Source organism: Rhinatrema bivittatum, chromosome 3, assembly GCF_901001135.1.
Source record: "Rhinatrema bivittatum chromosome 3, aRhiBiv1.1, whole genome shotgun sequence".
Lineage (NCBI taxonomy): Eukaryota > Metazoa > Chordata > Amphibia > Gymnophiona > Rhinatrematidae > Rhinatrema > Rhinatrema bivittatum.
In genome coordinates, this window is record NC_042617.1 from 289645518 (window position 1) to 289665005 (window position 19488).

General features: G+C 44.3%; 1 protein-coding gene and 1 long non-coding RNA gene across 3 annotated transcripts in view; both read right to left on the reverse strand.

Moving 5' to 3' along the window:
- Positions 1-5838, reverse strand: part of ARHGEF25 (Rho guanine nucleotide exchange factor 25) — a 211100-nt gene extending 205262 nt beyond the window's left edge. Inside the window, exon 1 of one of the 2 annotated variants that reach the window (XM_029594923.1) lies at positions 5469-5838. In XM_029594923.1, the coding sequence (XP_029450783.1) occupies positions 5469-5564 (96 nt within the window). In that variant the 5' untranslated portion in view covers positions 5565-5838. The remainder of the gene's footprint in view (positions 1-5468) is intronic. The other variant, XM_029594922.1, reaches the window with a different exon arrangement.
- Positions 5839-9820: 3982 nt separating this feature from the next.
- On the reverse strand, positions 9821-15013 carry LOC115087560. The gene is made up of 3 exons (XR_003855539.1): positions 14835-15013; positions 13025-13211; positions 9821-12061 (listed from the first exon to the last, which is right to left on the reverse strand). It is a non-coding gene; the product is annotated as an uncharacterized LOC115087560 (long non-coding RNA).
- Positions 15014-19488: the final 4475 nt, after the last annotated feature.

A 19488-nucleotide genomic window follows, 5' to 3' on the forward strand; every position in this document is an offset into this window, starting at 1 on the left:
CAAATCAGCTGTCAGGATCGCAAAACCTCTCTTCAAGAAGGTTGAAAAGAACAAAGAAAACATTGGCAAACCATCCTGGAATAGAAAAAATATTCCTCCTAAAGGGATGACATGCAGTCCAGACCAGCGCCTGACGTGCCAATAGCCATTCTGTTATTAAAACCAGAAGTGATGGAAAGAGTCAAGACCAGAATAACCAGAAGCATAAGAAGCTGAAAAGTACTATGATGGCAAGCCAGCAGCCTTCCAGTTCAACCCCCATGTAAGTCTAACTTTTTTTCTCCAAACAGATCCAGCCTCTGGAAACAGGCAACATATGTAGACCAGATCAACCCTTGGTCATACACCTTACAGTTTATGGACAAATATACCACTTAAATCGTAGATTCGTCTGTCGATTCTACCCTCTAAGGAGAAACATTCTGCAGTGGCCAATGAAAAGATGGGTCATCCTCACAGCGGAGGTAAATTGAATGCAGATGAAATGAAACCTAAGGAATAGGCAAGTCTCTCAGGGGAAGGTAACCAACAAAGATGCAAATCCGAACACCCAAAAATGCAACAAGGCTCTCCATTTGCCACCACACAAGCAACCTGCTCAAGCAACAACCCTAAAGCACTCATGAGATTCAGAGACTATGTACTGAACTAACGATAATCATCCATCCCATGGACAATTCTTCCCAAAGTTTAACAGTTCTTGTTAAAATGCGTTTGTCTCTTTCTTGGACACAGTTTAATTGTGATGTAGGTTTGCAGGGTAAGGGGATGCTGTCCCAAAACAAATATGAGAAAGGGGAGGTTACCTAGACAGTCTCCCCGGCAGTAGGCAAACATGCAGCAGTAACCTGCAAAGAACAGAGCAATGGAACATCCTCTATGACAGCAGTCCTCCAGCAGACCAGCATTAGATCAGATGGCAATCTACCAGAAACAGTCAATGTAGGAAGCAGCCAGAGTAGACAGACTGTAAATACTTTCTATCTTTCTGAATATAGTCTAAGACAAGTTCTTACAAAGCCAATGATTCTGTATGTATCCCCAACCAAACACTGGCTTCTTATGTTTTTACTGCATTTCCCTTTCTAATTTGTGGTTCCTTCTTCTGTATATGGAAAGGGTCTGTCCGTGTTCTGCATGTGACCCAGTTGCTGTATTCTGGTAGTAGATAGTGTCTGTGTAGGAGTTCTTCACATTCTGGTTTGTTCTGCTTCCTCAGTAGGAGGTGCATTGGGGTTCTAGGGCCCAGTGTAATATTTATTTACAGTGTTGCCTTTTCCTAAGTAAGGCTATTGTTGTGTGAGTCCTGGGAGTTAGTCCTATTTTAGTATGGCAGGTTTGCTACGTGAATTGGGGTTTGTTTTTTTTGACAGGCTTTCAATTATTACTTTGGTTGGCACCACAGCTGTGTATGTCACTATAAAATACATGAAAACATTTTTGAAACCATAGGGACCATCATATCCAGAAACCCATTTAGTACTTTGAATAACTCTGTACTTGAAACTTTTGTATAATCATGAGTCCCTTAGTCTCTCCACTTTTTTTTTTGGTTAATTAATCCAATCGTAATTTAATTCAAAACTTCATGAACAATAAATTGAATTACAGGGAACAGTACTGGATTTTTACACGTGAAACTATGCACCTGGCAGGTTTAAATAGCAAGACTGAATGGTATAGCAGTTTTATAATCTAGCCTGGGATGCCCAGGTGGTATTTTGTAAAATGAAGCCATTCCAAAAAAAAAAAGAAGGTGTTCCAATTGGCCTGGAAGAGTCAGATGACAGCTAGTAACTGTTAGTTAAACCCAGTTGAGACGGGTGACCTGTAATTTATTAAATTTAATGCTGACTAGCATACTAAGGAGCAGATTGTGCTTAGTGGTAAGATGTCCTTTAACATACAGCAAATTGTGTACAGGAAGTATATGTTTCAGCACTTTTTTTTTTTTTTAAATAGCATTGCAGAAAAAAGTATGGTCCATTGAGTGTGTTTTCTTTTACTACTTTATTTCAGAAAACAGCTGCGCGAGTTCCTTTGAAGCTGTGCAAGTCCTCCCGAAGCAGAAATATGTTTCGAAACACGGTCCTATGTCGGGGTCTTTGTAAGATAAGATATGTTTCCAAATTTCAACTTAATCTATTGTTCATGAATTCTTTAATTAAGTTACAACTGGATTAACAAAAAAATGTGAAAGAGACTAGAGGGACTGATGATTATGCTGAAGGTTCAAGCACAGAGTGCTAAATGCGTTTCTGGTATGAAGGGTCCCTATGGTTTCAAAAATGTTTCATGTAGATTGACTTTTTAAATTAGTATTGTTGCGGTCTTTCCCTATTTGAACTGTTTGATAAGAAACTATAATATGATCCCCACTTGAGAAGAACTGTGCTGTTTTTAAATATCCAGTTCTATTCTCCTTTTATTGTACAATAAATCCGGTACTATAAATGTAGACTATGTATTCATACTAATGTACAATATTAATTTGCAAAAGTTAATTGTATATGTGCAGATGGCAAGATGGGGAGGAGGAGGTTTGCAAGCCTGAAAGCTCATCGAGGTGCTGTCTGTGATGCATATATTAAGGGACACCTTGGTGACACCCTTACATTTGGAACAGTGTCACTAATTACCTCACACATGGAATGGCATCTGATTGGTTCATCTAGCCATTTGTGACATCGCTACAAAAACGGACCAGTTAGACTCAGTGATTGGCTGAAAAAATTGGTGATGCTTGCTTGCATGGGCTATTTCCAGGTGTGCAGGGTCACTGCTTAAGGAATTTCACAAATAATGACCTGAGTCAAGCCTGATTTTGTTTCCATTACGTCTATGGGATTGTAGTTCCTGGTTTCCTTAGAGACATTGCAATTACGGTTCCAGAGGAAGCAAAACCAGGACTGATTCAATTATCTTGGATGACCTGGAGCACTCTGGTCACCTTGCTTGGCCATCGTAATTTTTATTGGTGCACTGTGAGTGTACTGCGTGATGTATCCATTTGAAATGCTATTTAGTATATACAGAGGATCACATTTGTTGCAATAAAATAAGGCAGAACACAGGAGCACACTAAATGATGGCAGATTAGAACCAATTGGCCCACGCAACTTGCACAGTGATCTCTCTCACTTGAGTTTCTGATTTTCCCAGGCAGAGCTCAGAACTCCTCTAGCATATGGCCAGGGTTAACAACGCCTAGGGCAGGGGTGGGCAACGCTGGGGCCTCAGGGACCTCCAACTGGTCAGGTTCTCAAGACGATCCTAATCAATATGCAGAAGCTAGATTTGCATGCACCGCCTCTGATATCTATCTCATGCATATTCATTAGGGTTATCTTGAGAAACTGGACAGTTGGTGGCCCTCAAGGACTGAAGTTACCGACCCCTGGCCCAGGTACAACACTTGAGGCAGAGCACTGTGGGCAGCCCAGAAAGAGGCAAGCGTGACCAATCCTCAGGCACCCGGGGCCAGTCCTGCAGCAGAAACCCTTCGGCTCTCTCTGCTGGCATGGACTCCTGAGCCCCAGCCCAAATGATATCACTCCTGGGGGGTGAGGGAATGTCAGAGCACTGCGGGGGCATAAGCCTTTAGGTGCCCCTTTATATTTGGGAGGGAGTGTTTTATTTTAGTTATGTGATACAGCCTGGTCCTCTTTCTAGTGAGAGTAGGGAGGGAGGGGGTTTGCGTTAGGGTTTTGTGTACATTATATTTGATGTATCTTATTTTTTTGTTATATAAACCGTTTTGGCATTTTATGCTGTAAACTGCTCCGAGTCCCTTCTTGGGTAAAAAGGGTGGTATATAAGTGTGACTGACTATAGTATAATGTATGCAGTCTGGTAATCCTACATTATCCTATTGTTGCAGTCTCCCTTTAAAGTAAGCTTCACGGAAACCTTCTGACCCAGCCTTTGCCAGACATTAAACAAGTTTTTCCTTTTCTGCTATCAGTTTCTCTTTCTGTCCCTCCCCCCCCTCCCTCCTCCAAGCAGGCACACGCCTCTCCCCTGACCTGCCTGATTGCTCAAATCCAAACTACACCCTTCTACTCCCTGCCCGGAGGGGAGAGCCTAGGCAGGTTCCATAAAATCACGGATTATTAAACAGGTTCTGCTGGTGCCAGTGGTGTCTCTGGCTAGCATCACTCAGGATGCCACCCGGCTCCATTGCACCACCTCTCTAATGGAAGGCTACTCAACCTCACTATTAAAAAAAGAGAATGAAGAAAACAGGAAACAATACACTTGTATCAAGATTCTTTGTATGAGAAGCCATCTTGGACCAAAACACCATAGTTCTAATTACAAGATTTATAGAAGCAGGCAGGCAGGCTGGCACCCATGGGCAAAGTTCTTATGACAGTGATCATTTCCATAGAAAGAAATGCACTAGTTCAGGGCTTCCCTGACCTGTTCTATTGACTCCACAGCCAGTTGAGTTTTCAGGAGATCCACAATGAATATGCATGCCAGAAATTAGCATATACAGGGTCTCCAATGTTTGCAAATGCATCAAATGCATTGAAAAGTCAACTGGCTGCACCAGAGTGTGGAGAAGAGCACCTTCCTACCCAGGAGAGCTATGCTCTATTGGCTTGGGATGCACTGACTTAGTTTGCACATATCTCTCATCCTGAGTCCTGGAGATGCCTTCCCCCCCCAGGTTACGCAGATAATTAGGGGCAGAATGGAGGTTAGAAGTGAGGCACAGTGAGATAACGTGTCTTGCTCCAGGGTCACACAGAGAGAGTCAGTAGCAGAGGGGAAGTCTTGAACTCATCACTGGGCTTCACCTGAATGAAAGTCCAGTGCTCCCTGATGTCTAAGTCTAGACTAATCTTCCTCCCTACATAGTATTAGCATGGTACAAAAATATTATAATAGTAGTGAACTGCCAGAGCATGGAACACAGATGGGACGTTGACTGAATGTTCTTAGAGGCAGAAAGTCATTGTAACAAAAAGTCAAAACAAGAAGAGGTCTTTGAGCAGGGCTTCCCAAATCTGCTCTGGTGACCCCATAGCCAGTTGGGTTTCCAGGATGTCGGCAAAGACTTTTGCATGGGATAAATCATCATATTCACTGTGGATCTCCTGGGTAGAGAGACATTTCTAGAGCAGGGGTTTGCAGCTCTGGGTCTAGAGGGCTTTAACGAGGTCTAGCTTTCAGGATACCCAATGTTCTTAGACCTTATCTATGCAGATTGTATTATGAATATCTTGAAAACCAGACCTGTCTATGTCCCTTTCTGAGGACCCCTGTTCTAGAGGCCCTTGTACGAGGAGTTATCAGAAATCAACCAGCAGCTGTAAAAGACGAATCTGCCCCCTTATTATGCACACAAATTCTTAAGCCCCTAAAACTGCTAGATACGAAGATCTAGCGCTGGAAACCAGTGACGACTGGGTTCCTTCTCTCCCCCTATTCCCTGAGGCAGCGCATCTCTCAGAACATACCCATTGATGGCTCGGCAGAGCAAAGGAACTCAAGATGTCAGCCATGGCACCAAGCATTTGATCCGTGCGTGCTGGGGTCCGCTGCGGGGCCTTCATGATGTCGCACCCCTGCCCCCAAAGTCCCTCTTCTGCTGTTTGGTCAAGAACCCCCGCGCTTCAGTTTTTGGGAGGGCTTGCACTAAGTAGCACATCCATCGAGTCTTCGCAAAGGCAGAGCAGCAAAAGGAAATGAAAGAAGATTAGCTCACGCTCCCCCTCTCGTGCATCTGGCTGGGAGAATGGAGAGCTTGCTGTAGGGCAGGGAGAGGTGGAAGCAAACTAAACAGATATAAATTTTCGCAAGCGGTCCTGCTCTGGAGTTAATCCGCCTCCCCAGTTCCAAACTGCCCTCGCTCACCCTGATTGGCCTCCACGGGTGGAGAAGAGCCAGCCCCTGTGTTCTGTGCGGCTTACCATAACTTCTCATGTAGGAGCTGAAGCAGGGGCACCGCCTGGGCTGGAGGGAGGGGGGGTTACACATGTATACGCATGTACAGACATACACAGCACGTTCTGCTGCCAAGCCTCACAGCTGGGGAAAAAAAAAAAACCCCACTTAATCCCAGCCACGGTGCTGACTGACAGCAGAACCTGCCCTTCCCCCTGAGTAATGTTAAGGGGATGTACTGCACAGCAAAGATTAAGGTGATTGCAGCTCCTGCTTTTCTTTGGGAAATCAGAACTACATTTCATGCATGCAATGAGGTAAAAACAGGACTGGCTCTTATGTAATCCAGAGCTATAGGGAAGCATTATACCCATAGCAAATGTGTAGGTTTGGTCAGTTAACGGTATAAGGAGACTGATTCTTTGCTGGCAGTGTACTGAAAGCTCTTTAATAAGTTGGAGGAGGTGCACGGGCCCATCTGTTTTTCTAATTTCAGTGGGTGATTGAATAGCTGGATGGCCCGTCAGACAGGCGTGAAGACTTGCATGTCCCAGTGGATTCTCCTGGGTAAAACCTGTCTGACATAAGAGCTACTGAGAAGCGATCTGGGTAATAATAAGTGCACGTGATCTTTGGAGCGGTTCAGTGGCCCATCCGGTGTTTTCTACTTACAGAAACTGTGGGAGTGCCAGGTTGGAAGGGCCAGGGGCTCAGGAGTGGCATCTACACATCTTTGTGCCATTGCTTTGCTGGCATTTTACACAAACTGCTAATTATTTTTGCTAAAATTGCATCACATCCTATTTTCATCACTTTCAAAACTTCCACCCATAGCTCCATTGCATCTAGAAACACCCCCCCCCCTTACCCCAGCAGTAATTCTGCACCATGCCACTTCCTCTTTTAAGATTATTTAATTTATGTATTTATTGTAGCAGGATATTTAGTCCTCCAGCTTTGGCAATGATTGTTACATCATCATGACCCCCAGTGATACAGGGACATAGATCAACTACTGGGGATCTGCCAGGCACTTGTGACCCAGACTGGCCACCGTCAGAGACAGGATGCTGGGCCTTGATCTGACCCGGCCTGGCACTTCCTGTGTTCTTACAGAGTCAGGTGACAGGGCATTTACCCCACCCCAGATTGTGCAGGTTCTTATAGCCAAAAGGCCCGAAAGGAACCATCTTTCACAGCTCACAGCTCGGATGCTGTGCTTGGATTTCCAGCCAAAAGCCCTTTTCTTTTAAGATGTCGCTGCAATCTTCTCCGCAACTCTACAAGTGCCAGCCTGTGGCGTCTCCCTCTCTAACATCAGGGTTAGGGTATTTCAATGGCCGTTTTCCTGCCAGGAAAAACTGTAAATCTGTAAAATCTCCTCCTCCAGTGTCTCGGAGATTTGTGTTGTTCTGTAGTGCACCGCTTGGAAAATGAGCCTGGATCTCCAGTGTTTAAGTTAAGTGCTCCAGACTTCAACTTCCTGCCAATTAATACAGACTTTAATGTATAAAATATTTCCTTTCCCCTCTGCAGGATCCAGAAGCTTTCTTTAAAGTCTCTCAGCTTAGAATCCACTCCCCTCTCCCGTTCTGATTTTGAGCACAGAATTCCCCTGGAATCCCTAAGTCGCTCTGAGGAAGGGAACCCTGTAGTATAAACCATATGGTTTACCTTCTACCAGGTAAGCTATCAGGTGGCTCCATGTCATCAGGGACAGGCTGAGCCAGTCCTGGTTTTACCCTCAGGGCATCTATGGACTGCAGCTGCAATTTATTTGGACACATTTGCTACAGCATGCAGAATAAGCATCCCCCCAGATATTCTGAAGCACTGGAAGGCCTGCAGGTCACATGACGGCCTTCTCTAAATAAAACGATTATTATTCTTTCCGAGGTTTGGCTGCCTATGAGTCGTAAAATACGGTAAGGGCAGAATGAGGGAAGAGTTGTGACTGAGGGGAGGGCCTGTGGTCTCTGCTTGGACCATCCCACTGTCTGGCTTGGATCCTTATGGGTCCTCTCTCTCCCTTTCCTCTCCCTGTCCTCCCCTCCTCCCTTACTTCTAAAGACAAAACACATTTCAGTCTGCCAAAGGTCTGCAAGCTGTAAGCAGGGAGCACATTCCAGGAAAATTACCATTCAAAACAACCCTCTTCCACTCCTCCCTTCTCCTTCCCAGGTCTCCCTTCATCACTCCCTCTCTCTTCCACTCTCCTTTCATTCCTTTGCTTTCTCAGTTCTTCTCTCCTGTTTTTTGCTCTTGTGTTCCTCTTGCCTGCTCTTTTCCTCTCTCTCTCCATTCTTGGGCCATTCTCCCAGCCCTCTCACTGATCTTTCTCTCCCTTCCTTTCCCTTCCTCTGTTCTGCATCCCTCTCGTCTCCTTCCCTCTGACTTTTCTCCTACTCTGTACTCCACTTCTTTTTCTTCCCCTCCTCATTCTTGTCTCTCGCTCTGTTCTGCATCTTTCTCCTCTGTCTCTCCTCCCCTCCCCCCCCTTTCCGAGCTTTTTCACATTCAGTCCTTTTCACTCCCGTGTTCCCTTCCCTGTGTTGTGTTTATATAGCATCTGACTTTCTGGGACAGAAGGCACATTTTAGTTGACACTGATCATTTAAAAAAAAAACAAAAAACTTAGTAAATCCAAATACCAACAACTCTCCAAGGACCAAGAGTGTACTTTTCCCAGTGTTGTGTGTCAAACATATCACTTTATATGGGCAAAGCCAAGGAGGGAAGGGACAGCTCCCCTTCCCTGCCCCTCACTGGCCAGACACTCAAGCAGAAATACTGATCAGGAGTGAAGCATCTTGGTCCTGAACTAAGTTTACCAACTGACTCCATGTCACCTGGACAGACGGAGCCAGACCAGTTCATCTGCAGGGCTGCAGGAGAGGGGAAGAGGCACACTGCTCTACAGTGACACCTAATGGCTGGTGAAACAACTGCACTGGCCGTGGAACTGGAGTGGATGTGTATGCCCTAGTGAAGAAGAAACAGATCAAGGGTCTTTCAAAAATCTCAGCGATATAAATGATGCATCAGAAGCACATATGTTTGGGGGTTTTTTTAAAGAAAAGGAAATTCTAAAACAAGAGGTCATGATACAGGGCTTAAAGCAGGGTAGACTCAGGAATAACATAAGGAAATATTTCTTCACGGAAAGGATGGTGAGTGCTTAGGAGAGGCAAAAACACTACTGAATTTAAGACATCCTGGGACAGGCATGGAAGATCCTTAGCGATGGTGGGGAAGCGAGGGGGTAAAGCTGGAGATCAGGTAAGGTGTGCAGTATTTCAGCAGGAAGGGAGAATGGGTAAAGTCTGGATGGGTCTGCAGGTCTTTATCTGCTGTCAGATTTCTATGCACTGACTATTTCAATCTTCTTATGCAGGTTATGAATAATTCATTCTGTCCATGCCTATCAATTCAATAGCTCACACCAGTCCTTCATACATGCTACTCCTCGCCCTCTCTCCCCTACCCCCCCACCATAACATATAACTTTCTTGCTAAAGAACTTCCAAACGTGAGTCCAGTAGTGTCCTGAAAAGGTGCCACTCGATCCCTTATATCCCAGTCCAAAGCTACAGCATCAAGAACTTATTGGGATACATCAGTGCCAGACTGCTTGCCAGGAATCTGAAGGAACCTCTTATGAAAGAGCAGTGTAAAAGCTATAGGTGAGTCTTACAACTCAGCGGTGACACCTAATGGCTAAATCTATGTTACCCTCTCCAGGTCTGTCCCACAGCAAGGTGGGTCACACTCAATACTAGGGATAAGTCCTGACTCCTCTTTACAACCCTGATGAGGGCTCTCTGATGGGGGTGGGAAGACTTAATTTCAAAGCCCTAGGCATTGATAAGATGCCTTAATTTTTCTTTTTTCCAATAAATATTCTGCACACAGATGTGTTGTTCCAACATAACGTAAACTTTACTGAGGCACATCGCGAATGAAAATAACGTCACATCTGGTACATTTCTTTGCAGTGACATCCATATTACACACCTGAAGCATTCAATATTTATTTATTTATAGACATTTGATATTCCGCCTTTTTTCCATGAGTGACTTCATGGTAAATCACAAAAGAAGTTTTAACTAACAGTTACAGTACATTGGTCAATCACTTACAATCACAGTTGAATCAGATTTGCAACGGATAGCACTGAGAGTACCAGGGGTATAATTTATAATCCTTACTTGACGGTTCAGGTAGATAGGTTGGAAAGATTGAGTGTCTCTGATGAAAGGATTGTAAGGGAAGGTGTAGTCAAAGAGCCAGGCCTTAGCCTTTTTCTTGAAAGTGAGGCAAGATGGGCTCAAGGGATAGAGGCAGCAGTCCCTTGTTCCAGATTTTGGAGCACAACAACTGAAGGCGGAGTGTCATATAGGGCACTCTAAAAGCTAGAGGAGGGAGGAAATAATAACTATTTGGGAGGACTGGAGTTCTATAATGGGAATGGAGGGGAAAAGAAGTTGAGAGAGATACTCAGAGCCTTGTTTATTCTCGCACTTGTAGATGAAGCACAGGGATTTGAATTGTATCCTGCTTTTGACTGTGAGCCAATGCAGCTGGTGCAGTATTGATGTCATGTGGTCACTTGCTTTAGCTCTACCGAGATTCTATTGGTTGTATTCTACATAAGTAATACAAGTACATAAGTAATCATATACATGGACTAGATCCATGCCACTTTTCTTATACATTATTTTATATGAGCATGTACCGACATTGTAATGGCACTTTTGTAAATTCATCTATAACCAAACCAAATATATGTGCCTATATGTAAACCATTGTGATGTTGTATTACTAAACGACGGTATATAAAGGATTTTAAATCAATAAATAAACAAACAAACAAATAAATAAATAAGTTAGAGGCACTTCAGACTGAGATGCCATTAAATAGAGAGCTGGAATAGTTGGTTCGGTTTGTGAATAATGTATGTATCAAGGTAATAAGATTGTGTTTATTAAGTTAGTTGTGCAGTTGGCAAATCTGGCGCAAATGCATAAAGGAAGTCCTTGCCACTTTAGAGAGATGAATTTCCATCATGAGATTCTGATGAAGTTGAACCTCAAGGCTTTGTACTGATTCCTTAGGTTGCAAGGGGGTACCTGTCAAGGAAAGTAAAGATTGCAAAGTATGACCTTGACAAATGAGCCAGAGGAGTTCCAATTTGGCAGGGTTTAATTTGAATTTGTGGTTGCTATATCATTGGGTTACTGCCATAAACAATCATTGAGATTGGCAGTGGTTGAGGTTTGGTCTGATCCTATTTTTATACAGAATTGGTTGTCTTCAGCAAATAAAATGGTATTCAATATTGAACAATTGAATGAGGTTACAGATTGGGTAAATATAAATGTTGAAAAGGACTGGTGAGAGGACTGAGCCTGGGGCATCCCAGAGGTGACATCTCTGGTTTGTTGACTCATATGACAGATTGTGTTCTGTTAGTTAGGAATGATTCAAACCATTGGAGGGCAGTGCCTTCAGTCCCAAGGTCTCTTAGATGCCAAATCAAGAGTTGGTGGTTGACAGTGTCAAAGGCAGCAGAAAGATCCAGAAGGACTGGAAGGGAGTTGCCACCTTGATCTGCATGTAGGTGGATACTGTTAGTGATGACCATTAGTTCCGATTCTATTCCATGGCCTTTACTGAAGCCGGAATGGAGATGGTGTAGGAAGTTGCCCACTTCTAGGAAATAAAAGAATTAGAAGTGAACCACTTTTTTCTAATAGCTTGGACAAAAAGGGTAGCTGGAGACTGGCTGATTGTTGCCAGTTATTTCCAGATCAGAGCCTGGCTTCTTCGAGATGGGCTTGGAAACTGCCTTTCTTAGCGAGAGGGGTAGGGACCCTTGGGCAAGATGTCATTATTTATGATGGCTAGCCAGGGGCCTAGGTCATGCTCAGGTTACAGATGAATCTTGGCGGGGCTAGGATCTAAAGGGCTCACAGATCGAATGATTCCTTGGAGGATCTTCTCTTCTTGCGAGGAGATTATCTTGAAGTCAGAAAATCAGGGCATAAATTGTGTGTGTGTGTGGGGGGGGGTAACATGCTGGAACAGAGTGCCACCAGTTCTTTTTAGACTTAACAGACACAGCAGCAGGCTGGTTGTTCTCCAGCTTCTCCCAACCAGGCGGTCTGCAGGGAAGAAGAGGAGAGCGTGAGAACCTGCAATAGACAAAACAGAAAACACTACAGCCATTCTGCTCTCAAATCCAACTCCCCCTCCTTTTGTTCAGTAGGGAACAGGAGGGGATGGGATGATCCTGAAACAGACACTGCAAGAATAGACACAAATAAAGAGGCTGAATTAGCACACGTTTGAAACTTGTGATCAGTAGTGTCAATTGTTGAGGTTTCAACCTTGGCCTTTGATGAACAGCACTATAGCTCAGAAGTTTCAAATTAGACTGAATTAATTCAACCCCCTTTTGTGTCTGTTACTTAGGGCTTAATTTCTGGTGGAATGACTCACAACTGCATTCTGCCCCCCTTTTTCTAGGACCTAAGGAGGAAGAGTAGAGCTGGCAGAGTAGATCAGTTCTGGCTCCCCCATGGAAATGGAGCAGAGCCAGTAGCAGCTCAGATTATTTCCGGCTCCCCTAGCCCCTGGACGAAGCAGAGCAGAGTGCTGGAGCTGCTTATCCAGAGACAGGGGCAGCCTGTCTCTGGACAAGCACAAATGAGGAGGCTGTGAGGGAGTGTGCTGAAGAACCTATGGGTTGAATGCCTGTCAGCCCCACTGCTTCTGCCATACTGGTATGTTGGTTTACTGGCCCCCACTGCTGCTTATTGTGTAGCTTCCTGGGCAGAGCCATGGCTAGCCTATAGCCAATGTGGCTTTAGCCATAGGCACCATCCACTAGGGGTGCCACTGTGCAAAACCTATCGGCCTCCAGCCTCCTTCCCCCTGCCCTGGCAGTAAATAGCAAATTGACCTGTGGAGCTTCGAAAACAATAGATCTCCTCCTTCTTCCTGCTGTCGAGCCAATGAAGAACAGTGCGGCCCACACTCCTGACCCCTCTCTGTTTCGCCCCGGAAATTAAGAGTAGTGCTGCCCATAGGGCAGCAAAAAACATTGGCCTCCTTCCCCCTCTCACCTCCCTGCCCTGGTAGTGCAGAGCAGCGCAGGCCCAGGGCCACAAAAAGCATTGGTCTTTTCCTCCCTTTCCCTGCCCGACAGTGGAAAGTAGCACGTCTGGCAGGGCCTCAAGGAGCAGCAGCAGTGTGGCCCATACAACGCCAAGAAGCACTGGCCTCCATCCCATGCTTCAGCAAACCTGGAGGCTAGATGAGAGAGAGAGAGAATTTATGAGAGTGTGTGAGTGTATGAGTGAGGATGTGAGAGAGAGGTATGAGCTTGTGTGTGTCTCATTGAGCATGTTTTTTTTTTATATACCGACATTCATCTGAGATATCACATCGGTTTACATTCAGGTACTGGAGGTATTTCCCTATCCTCAAAGGGCTTACAATCTAAGTTTTGTACCTGAGGCAATGGAGGGTAAAGTGACTTGCCCAAGGTCACAAGGAGCAACAGCAGCAACAGAGGGGTATAAGCTTGTGAGAGAGAGTCTGTGTGTGTGTGTGCGTATGATTGAGCTTGTGAGAGAGAGAATGTGCGAGTGAGCGGTGTGTGAGGCTGAGTATATGAAAGAGAATGAATGAGCATATTATGTTTGTGTTTAGTTGAGCATGAGAGAATGAACAAGTGTGTATGTGCATATGATTGAGCACGCAAGAGAGAGAGCATATGAGCGTGTGTGAATGACTGAGCCTGTGACAGAGTATAAGCCTGTATGTAAGAACATAAGAGCATAAGAAATTGCCATGGTAAATGTGAATCGGTTATTTAATCTTTCAGATAATACAAGGACTAGGTGGCACTCCATGAAGTTAGCAAGTAGCTCATTTAAAACAAATCAGAGAAAATTCTTTTCTACTGAACACATAATTAAGATCTGGAATTCATTGCCAGAGGAAGTGGTTTCGACGGTTAGTGTAGCTGGGTTTAAAAAAGGTTTGGATAAGTTCCTAGAGCAGAAGTCCATAAACTGCTATTAATCAATAAGGATTTGTAGCTTGGGATATATTCCTTTAATGTTTGGGTACTTGCCAGGTATTTGTGACTTGGTTTGTAACTGTTGGACACAGGATACTGAACTCGATGGACACTTGGTTGGACCCAGTATGGCATATCTTATGTTCTTATGTTATGTTTTTAGCTTTCACCATATCCTTTGGCAACGAATTCCTGAGTTTAATTTGCTTTGAGTAAAAAAATATTATCTCTTATTAGTTTTAAATGTATTACCTAGTAACTTCATTGTGTGTTCCCTGGTCTTTGTAATTTTTGAAAGAGTAAACAACTGATTAAAGTTTACTCATTCCATTCCACTCATTATTTTATAGACCTCTATCATATCTCCCCTCAGCTGTCTCTTCTCCAAGGTAAATTGTTCTATCTCCTTTATCATTTTAGTCACCCCTCTCTGTACCTTTTTTAATTCTGCTATATCTTTCTTGAGATGTGGTGACCAGAACTGCACACAACACTCAAAGATGAGGTCGCACCATGAAGCGATACAGAGGCATTATGATATTCTCTGCTTTATTCTCCATTCCTTTCCTAATAATCCCTAGCATTCTATTTGTTTTCTTGGCTGCTGCTGCACACTGAGATGAACATTTCAACATATTTGCAACGTTGACACCTAGATGACATTGTCTTTAACATGAGGGGTCACTCACTAATAAGAAAGCGAGATTGAAATACTACAACAATCTCCAGTGGGAGTGCTGTAAAAAAAAAAAAAGGTACATTCCTCTGGTCCATTCTGCCTAGTATGACCCTAATACAGGGACATACGCCTTAGTATGAACAGATTAAAAAAATTAAATAAAAGTAACCTGGGCTGTTGCAGAAGCAGGGCTAGGTAGAGTCAGCATGCTGTTCTTTTGTTTGTGTGCTGTGTCTCCCCTGGTGTATCAGCTGTTTGAGGCAAGAGAGAAGGGCTGCTGCTGCTTGCAATCATGGAAGATCAAAAGGAGATGCCGGTTCAGTTTCACTTTAGCAGCCCAGCAACAATGATGTCATCACCCGGCACCCTCTTAAAGGGGCCAGGTTATATCAGTACTGCAGGAACAGGCACAAAAGTCAAATAAAGGAAATCAAAGTAAAACAAAACTAAGATAGGTTAAAATAAATGCAAGGGGCACTTACCAAGCTCCTGCAGCAATGACAAGCTCCCATAGCCCTTCAGTCACAGGATGCACAGCCCCCTCCCCCTGGGAGTCATAGATGTATATTGAAGCACAGAGCACAGCAGGGACAGCAGGAAGGAATGCTAGGATAGCCTCTGCTGCTGGGCTGTATGAGAGAGGGTCCTGGAGAGAAAAGTGAATCCCGGTAATCAAGTCCATGTAGCCCCCAGGAAAAATAGTTTAAAATAAGTGTTTGGACCAGATTGAGTATTGGCGTGGCCTGTACTAGCCCCATCACTTGCCAAACCTGATTTTGTATGTTTATGTGGCCAGGGAAAGTCCCTCTGCTGGGAATCCAGTCCAGGTTTTCCTACAGGCACCCAGGATGTGTATTGTACAGTTCAAAAGCATTGGGGGGGGGGGGGGGGGTGTCTAGCTCAGTTATTTTAAAATATAAGGACAATTAAATAAAAGTTGCTTTTACCTCTGCCCTGTCACCAAGTAGGCTGAGAGTGGCAGTACCAGAGAAAGTAAAGATTTTTAAAAGTGGCACTATTTTATAGTGATGTCAGTGGTGCAAGGATTTGCTCTGGGAGAAAGAGATTTTCCATGTGGGAAACTGAGAGGAAGGCAGGAGACTTTTGCTGGAGGCAGAAGTGCTGGTCGTTAGCTCTGTCAAGCCTTAAAAGCATGTGTGGTGGAACCAGCCTGCACCAGAGTGGAACAGCTACAGAAACCAGTAACACTGTGGTCACTGAGTTAATGTGTCTTGGGAAGTTTTGAAAGAAAGAGAAAAAAAGAAGTTTTAATTACAGATTCCAGAGAGACTCCTGTACTCTGAAGGTAAAGAAAAGAAGGGACAGGGTAATTAATAGTAAAAGAAACTGAACAGGAATGTGCCTGTTCTAATTAGAGGGGAGTGGGATTTTTTTTTGTGCGAAATGTAATTGCTGTTCCCCTGAAATTAAAGACAGGAATTTCCTGATTATCATTTATTTTCTTTAGCTTGATAAAACAGTTTCACCAAGCCACCGTACACCCAAAGCAGAAAGACCTTTAGCTTTCGGAAGATAACTCGGTGCCAGGGAGGTAGTCTTTGTTTTTGAGTTGGTATAGTTAGATAATAGATACCCCCCCACCTCCCCCCGAAGACGAATGCTGATGGATGCAGACAAGATGCCAGTGACCTTCGGACCCATCGCCTGGAGGAGATGGTTGCTTTGCCAGACAATATTGCATCAGAGATTGCATTGTAATGGACTGAGCTTGGATCCCAGATAAGTGTGTGTATACACCTACAAAATTCATACCTTAGGTCTGGCCAGACTGGCAAACTAGCAGAATCGAATTAAGCTCAATAGAAAAGTAACATAAAGGGGAAGATGACACTGAACGTGAACAGCGAACACAAAAGACAAAAAGAGTTTACTTACTATAAGAGGGACTCTTGTTTTTTAGAAGAGCTTGGAAACGAGAAAAAGCACCCACAAAGACTTAATTTCTTATGATAAAAATCTGAAAATTAAACATAGAGTAAAGTAAACACCAACACACAAAAGAATAAAAGTAATACTTATCTGACTTGGAGTTGCATACAGCATAAGGTTCCTATAAAAAAGAGAATAGAATTCTTAATATTGTTTTAGCACTGCTATTGTAAAACAAAATTTGGAAAGAATTTACAATTTTTAATTGTCTAATTATCTATGGTTAACAACATTTTTTTGAAATATTATTCCTAAGGTACATGTTAAAGAACTTATATTGTTTACAATATTACTTCTAATCCTTTTCTTTTTGCTAAAAATAAACTTAATCATCAGGAATACCCTTATTAAATAAACCCTTATTATTATTATTATTATTATTAAATACCCTTATTAAATAAACATACACAGGCTTACGGTGACTCCAACATCGCTCTAAGCTTCAACAGCAAGAGGAAATGTGGAAAAAAGGATTCACACTCACAAAGAGGGGAGTAGCTGGCTTGTTACGGCGGTTACTACCCCAAATCAAATAAGCCTGATACTTCACTTTCAATGCATATACAGCAAAGTTCTCTGATTCAACGGCAGGGGAGAAGAAAAACTGATACTTCACACATCCAGCAGAGCTCTCTGCTTCAACGGCAGGGGAGAAGAAAAGAGGGTTCGCACTCACAAAGCGGGGAGTAGCTGGCTTGTTACGGCGGTTACTACCCCAAACCAAATGTGCCTGATACTTCACTTTCGATGCACATCCAGCATGGCTCTCTGCTTCAACGGCATGGGAGAAGACTTATACGTCACGCATATCCAGCATAGCTCCCTGCTTCAACGGCAGGGGAGAAGAAAAACAACCAATAAGTGCTAATAACATAGTCTGGGTAAAACAAATAAGCATGGGTGCAGCTTGCTTATTGCGGCGGCTACTACCCCTACTACCCCTAACGAATCAAGCTAGATATTTCACTTGGATGCAGCTCCATCACTGCTCTCTACATTAAAGGTGGGGGTGGAAGGGAAATAGAACCAAGAGTTAAGAGAAAAAGATAAGTATGAGAGGAAATATGTGTGAAGCTTGCTGGGCAGACTGGACGGGCCATTTGGTCTTCTTCTGCCGTCATTTCTATGTTTCTATGTTTCTATATGTTTCTATGAATTGTTTATTTCCAAGGTACTCCAGGTAATATCCTCCTTCAGGATGGCTAGCCTAAATTTCTCTCTGCTTCGTCTCCCTGCCCCTGGGAGACTTTGCTGGGTGGATTCTGGACCCCATTCCTGTGTAGGAGACCCAGTAGTGAAGAGGTCATGGAACAGTACATCCCATGAGGTTCCATTTAGAGGCCATGCAACGCAGCAACCTTTAATACCCCACCAGACTCAGTAATGACAGCGGGAGACAGCCTCTACCACAAGGGGGTGCTGTTTGAATTAGTAAGGTCCCCAAAGAGGCCAGCGGGGGTCCAGGAGCGACCTCCTGCACTCGAATCGTTTTGCCGTACGGCCGGCGCCATTTTGTGCAAAATGGCGCCGGCCGTACGGCAACACGATTCGACTGCAGGAGGTCGTTCCGGACACCCGCTGGACTTTTGGCAAGTCTTGTGGGGGTCAGGAGGCCCCCCCAAGCTGGCCAAAAGTCCCTGGGGGTCCAGCGGGAGTCCGGGAGCGATCTCCTACGCTCCTGATGTCGTTTTGCCGTACAAATGGCGCCGGCCATACGCCGTATGGCCGGCGCCATTTTGTACAGCAAAACGATTCGAGTGCAGGAGGTCGCTCCCGGACCCCCGCTGGACTTTTGGCAAGTCTTGTGGGGGTCAGGAGGCCCCCCCAAGCTGGCCAAAAGTCCCTGGGGGTCCAGCGGGGGTCCGGGAGCGATCTCCTACGCTCCTGACGTCGGGGGACAAAAAACAAAATGGCGCCGGCGCTACCTTTGCCCTGTCATATGACAGGGCAAAGGTAGCGCCGGCGCCATTTCTACAACGCACCGCAGGCCCGAGAGTAAAAGATCACACCGGGACCCCCGCTCTGGACCCCAGGTAATTTAAGGCATTTTGGGGGGGTTCGGGAGGGTGGGGGATTTATTTTAAAGGGTAGGGGTGGGTTTTAGGATTGTTTTAGTGTGCCGGTTTTTCCGCCCTCCCCCTTCCCCTCCCCCTTCCCCCGATTTATGATTTTTGACGATAAATCGGGGGAATTCCTATTGTATCGCGCTTCTAACGATTTTTGACGATTTAAAATATATCGGACGATATTTTAAATCGTCAAAAAACGATTCACATCCCTACTGATTTCTTTCCAATGGATTCTGGGATACAGAACCTTTCACCTCTAGGAATGGATGGCTCAGGAGATGGACCGGATATTTCTGAGGATCTGCACAGAAATAGTGAGACTATTCTAGATACACCTGTAAATGTTTTCTTTTTAAATTAAATCAGCTCTGTTCCTAGAATTTCTGCTGGATATTCATATCCAGTGAGATTAGAATTTATAAGAGGTGCTTCACAGATTTGATGTAGAGCTCTTTACCTGCAGAGCAGCACTGACTGATGTTCTGCAGGGTTATTTTCCAGACATGCTGTCCTGGGATGTGTGCTGTCTGCCAAGATCTGAGACATCATGGAGAGATTGCTGAGAATCATCAAGCCTACTGACTATAATCCAATGCTGCTCATCCAAGTTGGCATGAATGATACTATTAGGTATACTGATCATATCAAAAGTGACCTCATGGCTCTGGGAGAGTGAGTGAAGCAGACAGGTGCACAGATAGTTTTTCCCCAATTCTCCCAGTCAAGGATAAAGGCAGAAAAGCTCACTTTCTGGAGTTGAATGAATGGTTGTGTAGATGGTGTCGACAAAAGAATTTTAGCTTC